The sequence below is a fragment of the Triplophysa rosa genome, linkage group LG25 (genome assembly GCF_024868665.1).
Source record: "Triplophysa rosa linkage group LG25, Trosa_1v2, whole genome shotgun sequence".
Taxonomy (NCBI): domain Eukaryota; kingdom Metazoa; phylum Chordata; class Actinopteri; order Cypriniformes; family Nemacheilidae; genus Triplophysa; species Triplophysa rosa.
This window is the reverse complement of record NC_079914.1, coordinates 15,469,074-15,475,097: the sequence shown is the minus strand read 5'-3', so window position 1 is coordinate 15,475,097 and position 6,024 is coordinate 15,469,074. Positions and strand designations below refer to the sequence as shown.

Here is a 6,024-nt window from a genome sequence, read left to right as displayed (position 1 = left end):
TGATTGGTGGAAAGGGAGCAAAAAGCAGAGGAGGAGTCAGAAGATAGAGCGACGTCACATACTTTATAAATATGGGTGTATTTGAATATTTTGGTTGTTGGCTTGTGGTGGAGAGAGTGGTGATTTACTGGCAACCCAAAGCTTTGTTACTCCTTTTTACATCTGATAATAAACTTCTAATCGATTTTGAAGAACGTCTCAGTACAAATTTTTGAACATGCAGGACTGCCTTTAAAGTCCAACAATGTAGAATTAGATCTGTTTCTGTTTCAAACGGGCAAAAAAATCTGCCAATTTTCTGCCAAATTTCGTCAGTAATTAAATGCCTTTATTTATTTAGTTAGACACATGATTTGTCCCACGTTTCATGGCAACACGTTTTTGTCGTTGTATTTTACATTATTTACCTCATATTTAATACATGTATATTCATAAAATATCACGTCAGTGAATGACGTTTGTTGAAACTGCGCCACCTGCTGACAGGATCAGGTGCTGTTTAACAGCGCAACACAACGAGCGCTTCAGAGCTGCGTTTAATGGAATGAACGCGTAAAATCACGCTCATGTACCACATACTGTATATTAACAAGCCCTAATATGATCCTCTTCTCGCTTGTGAAATGAAGTGTTTCACACTTTCTAACAACACGAACATCACATATAAATGTCTCTTATTTCACACTCACTCTTATTTAGAGAGCTGAGGTACATTGAGGTACTCACCACTATCGCTGAATGTCTTTCTAGTGGTTTTCTCTCCAGTGATCTGTAGACGATACTCTCCATTTAGTTTATATGTGACGTCTATGATGGTGAGATCTCCAGTCTGATTGTTTATCTTCAGTTTGTCACTAAATGTCCCATCAGAGCCGTTAAACACTGAGATTGAACCTCTGTCCAGTTTAGCTATGAGTTCATTTCTATGTCTCCACTCGATCACATCATTACTCTGTATTACAGTATTAGTGTGAAGAGTGACAGACAAACCGTCACCCACCTTTATTTCATCTGTCACAACACCTACAAAACAGGCAGAAAAAGAGCGTGATCGTGAGATCATTGAGTGACGTCATGTTTTCTTTAACATTAAATGTGAAGTCAAGATATCTGGTGTGTTCGAGTGTGTCAATCCGTCCAATTTTTTTATATTTCAGAAAAAACTTAAAGCCACTAACAGTGTGATGAGAGAAAAACGACAGAAAAACACTAGAACTGTAGCACGCGCACTTCCAGCAGGGGAAATTATAAAGTGTTGCGTAAATGTTGATAAATGAACTTACCGTTGATGAATAAAGAGATGGTAAAGAGTAAAGAGATGGTCTTCATGTTCCTAATAAAGATGCCCAGTAAAGTTAATCGAGTGTTCAGTGTTTGATGTCCGACTGTTAGTCAGTCACAGCCGCCGCGCCCCTAAACGAGCGGATCCGACCCCTCCACCACCTATTATAACTTGTGTCATTGGTTAAAGGCAGAGATATTCTACTAACTACTTGTTTTAATAACATACGCATCGATTACTAAACTGACAACAGAGACACTTTGTTTGGTTAACAAAGAATAAAGCACATCAGTCTTTTTTGTTTTATTAGAAAAAACTGCAGAACATACCTGTAGCTTTTTGTCGCTGTAACGCCACTGTGGTCAAAACAGCGGATGCTAAACACGTGAGCCGGCAGACAATTGCACCACTTTATCAATCATGACAGTTTCGGGAGTGAGTCTAATTTACTTTTATGCATTTGGCAAACGCTTTTTAGTCAAAGAGACTTACATTGCATTACACACTTGTCTTGTAATCCCTGGGATCGAACCCATGACTTTGGCATTGCAAACGCCATGCGCTAACCACTGAGCTACAGGAAAGCTGTATTTATGTATTCTTTTATCTAACTGCAGCTTTCACTCCTGAAATTATACAGTGTGGCGCATGAATCTGTCCAAGTTTCTGATGTTATATCAAGTCAGTCAGATACATAGCATTTTAAAATCTGTTTAGGTTTAAAAGTTCCAGTATTCTGGGCATTGAGGGTGCCCTCACAATAGGCACGGTTGCCTAGTTGTATTTTACTGAACAATATACACAAAGTCAAAGTACAGTAAAAACAACAACAGTATCCAGCATCATCTTGTTTCTTCACTTTTTTCTACTGTATTTACCTGCAGTAACACATACCAACACACAAAATGATGAGTGTGCTCACAGGACAAGTTAATACCAGGTGTAAACAATAATCTCATCTGTGATGAAATGAATCACCCCGAGAAGAATGATAATACTAAATTCAAACATAAATATATAGTGATATAAAACCAAACTACAACTACAGCCACTTGTCTAATTAAGATGATGTTTGTGGTTGTCAGTACTTAAAAAATGAGTCAGGATGATGCCGATATGACAGATTCTGTGTTATACTGATGTGATCATTTTACAAAATAATGTTTATTTTACCATCAGACAACAACATTAACATCACATTAATGCTATCTCTTATTTCACACTGTAATTTTTGTTCAGTGTGCTGAATAATTATGTAAATGAGGTCACTGTTAAAGTTAATCTTGAGATACTCACTAACACTGCATGATTGATTGATTGATTGATTGATTGATTGATTGAGTGATTGATTGTGATCTTTTCCTGATGTTTAGCTGAGTTGTTGGTTGTGATATCTGAGTATATCTCTTATCAGCGTTACATTTGAGAATTAGGAGAATTATCTTAAATTCTCCCCAGCTTCACTCATCGTAATTGCATTTTTACTAGTAAGAATTAAATTAGAGATCTCTATAATTCAATTTTTACTAGTAAGAATTACGATTAGAGAGCTCTATAATTCAATTTTTACTAGTAAGAATTACGATTAGAGAGCTCTATAATTCAATTTTTACTAGTAAGAATTACAATTAGAGAGCTCTATAATTCAATTTTTACTAGTAAGAATTACGATTAGAGAGCTCTATAATTCAATTTTTACTAGTAAGAATTACAATTAGAGAGCTCTGTAACTGGGTGTTATCAACACCCACATTCTCTTCTACCGGTGTTTTTCCTCCTTATACATGAAATGTAGTGAAAGACTTAATGTGGTATTATAAGTTTTAATGATATAAACTTTCACGGTTTGTTCTGCAGGTTTCAGTGGTTTAATAGAGGATGTGACGTCATTGTCAGTGGAGGGAGATTCTATCGGTCTGGACGCTGGTGCCTTCTGATAACTATGATGTGATCCGCTGGAGGTTTGAAAACTCTCCTCTAGCCGAAATCAACAGAAAGACTGGAAACGTCTCAAGACATGATGAGAGATTCAGAGACAGACTGAAGCTGAATCTTTGGTCTGGATCGCTCAGCATCACAAACATCACAACCGATGACTCTGGACTTTATGAAGTAAATACCGACAGCAATAGCAGAACACACACCATACACAAGATATTCACAGTTACTGTCAGTGGTGAGTACATCAAGTCCTTCAGTATGATAAACATCATATTCACATCATCACACTGTGGTAATTGTACTCATTTCTACGTTAGATTGATAAATGAGGCCCACTGTGTTTTAACACTCGCCAGTATGAAGGTATATATGAAGGTATAGTGACGTCACATTTGGCACAAAACTGTAACAGAATGTTTTGAAACACTGAATTGACGTGAATGTGAATTTTGCATAATACATTACATTTTTTCTCTCGATTTAACACATTTTTATTGTGTGTTTGGTGATGCAGGTGGAGTGAAGACACTGTCAGTGATGGAGGGAGATCCTGTCACTCTAAACACTGGTTTTACTGACATACAGAGAAATGACAAGATTTACTGGAGTTTTGGGCCTCCTCTGTATACTATAGCTACATTTTTTAAATACGCCGATGATACAATAATATATAATAATAAGGCTCATGATGGCCTATTCATAGACAGACTGAAGCTGGATGATCGGACCGGATCCCTCACCATCACAAACCTAACCACTGTTCACGCCGGACGTTACGAACTATACGTCAGAAAGCAACAATACAAAAAATCCATCAGCAGGACATTCGTTGTGACTATCAGTGGTGAGTAACTCCTAAAAAAAATGTTAAAACAGTTTCAGATTAGACATGTAATTTGATTAGTAATACTTAATCTAACCATTACAACAAAATAATAGTTTTCAATATGGCGGCACGATGTCAAATCTCACGCGTGTCTTGTGACTAAACATGCATAGGACAACTAACTAATCTCAAGAACCAATGACATTCCATATTATCGACGTGTCGCCCGGGGAGCAAGTAGGTGTAAGGTGCCTTGCTCAAGGGCACCTCAGTTGTTACCCGCCGGCCCTGGGGATGGAACCGGCAACTTTCTGGTCACGAGTCCCACTCTCTAACCATTAGACCACGACTGCCTGCGTTTCTTACAGATACCGACTGAGGAAAAGATTCACTGGAGATCAACTTGTCTTTGAGATTTATGATGGCTCACTTAGGCACATTTAGATCGTAAAATTGTTTTAATCCACTTTTAACATTAATCAGCATGTTAAGAGCATTTAATATTGAACAAGGTTCTAGTTTTGAACATTATTCAGAGACTAGCCTAGTAACTTTGCTTTCTACTTACGATGGGAGCTTTTTAATTGTTAAATAATGACTGGTGTTTTGTGTTGATACATTCTGGCTTTCAAATACTGCAACAGTGAATGTACATCTAACTGTAAAAACAAACGTCCCTTATCTCATCTTAGCCTTTGAAATGTATACTCAGCAGTGTTGGGTGTAACTAGTTACTAAGTAATTAGTTACTGTAATTTAATTACTTTTCCCTTGAAAAGTAAAGTAAGGGATTACTCTTATTTAATCTGTAATTTAATTACAGTTACTTCTGATGTAATTAAACTAAATACTTTGTGTAATATGTGTGTGCAATAGTGGAATTGACATCAAAATTCAAAGTCTAACTTTAAAATCCTTGCTTTAATGTATAATTCTCACATTTGTAATACTTTGGTCAGTTAATAATACTATATTTAGTTTAATATTATTTATTTGACTGAATTAAATAAGCCGTTTCAAGTCTATCCTTCAATCACTTAACTAATCAAGGTTGATGTAGGATATAGAAAGTAATTAGTAATAAGTAACTAAATACTTTTTGGAGAGAGTAATTTGTACAGTAATCTAATTACACTATTGAATATGTAATTAGTAACTAGTAATTAATTACTTTTTCAGAGTAACTTACCCAACACTGGTACTCAGATGATGAAATGTGTTTATTTTAAAAAAAAGCACCATCCGGACCTCCTCTGAGAAATAAATATATACCGCTTCGACCACTTATTTTTATTTCCACAGGACCCCCGAAATGCTAAATGTTGTCATCATTTGTTCATCATCTGTTCCAAACTTCTATACATTTTTTTGTTTCACTGAACACATAGGAAGTTATTTTGTATTAAAGTAATTTTGGGTGACCATTGACTTTAACAGATGTGTAGGTTAGTTTAGTGATCAAACACTTGAATAACTTTACTGATCATGTTTCTTAACTCAAACACATACAGAGGTGAGAGTTTACTTTATAAAACAAACCCTTCTCATACACACTCAACATCCTTTGATCTCTTCTCATAAACATATAAGCCGGACAGGAAAATAGGTATTTACACACTATTCACACACACACCCCACCCTTAACACCTCTTGTATACACAAACACATAGATACACTAACAAAACCTGCACTTTTAGACAGGCACACTGTCATGTCCACCAGCAGAACAAAACCACATTTCTTTCCACCCCGACATAATGAAACCACACTGGGTTTCACTTGAAATGAGGCTGCAAGTGTGCATTCACTGATAAAACAAATGACTTTCTACGCAGTGGGTTTTCTCAGAAAACCACAATGAATCTTTGGTCATTCTCTGAAAATATTGTAGTCAGCTGCCGCTCACATGCAGTTGTATGTTTGACTGCTCACATGCAATGGCACAGGTGTGTTGTGACAAAAATAAATGTTATAT

At 36.3% G+C, this 6,024-nt stretch overlaps 1 protein-coding gene across 1 annotated transcript in view; it reads right to left on the bottom strand.

The window, feature by feature from the left end:
• The window catches only part of LOC130548643 (uncharacterized), a 13,874-nt gene extending 12,503 nt beyond the window's left edge, over window positions 1–1,371 (bottom strand). Inside the window, exons 1-2 of the mRNA XM_057325547.1 lie at window positions 1,284–1,371; window positions 727–1,023 (exon numbers count right to left, since the gene is read on the bottom strand). Coding sequence (XP_057181530.1) covers window positions 727–1,023; window positions 1,284–1,329 — 343 coding nt within the window. The 5' untranslated portion in view covers window positions 1,330–1,371. The remainder of the gene's footprint in view (window positions 1–726; window positions 1,024–1,283) is intronic.
• Between the last annotated feature and the right edge of the window lie 4,653 nt (window positions 1,372–6,024).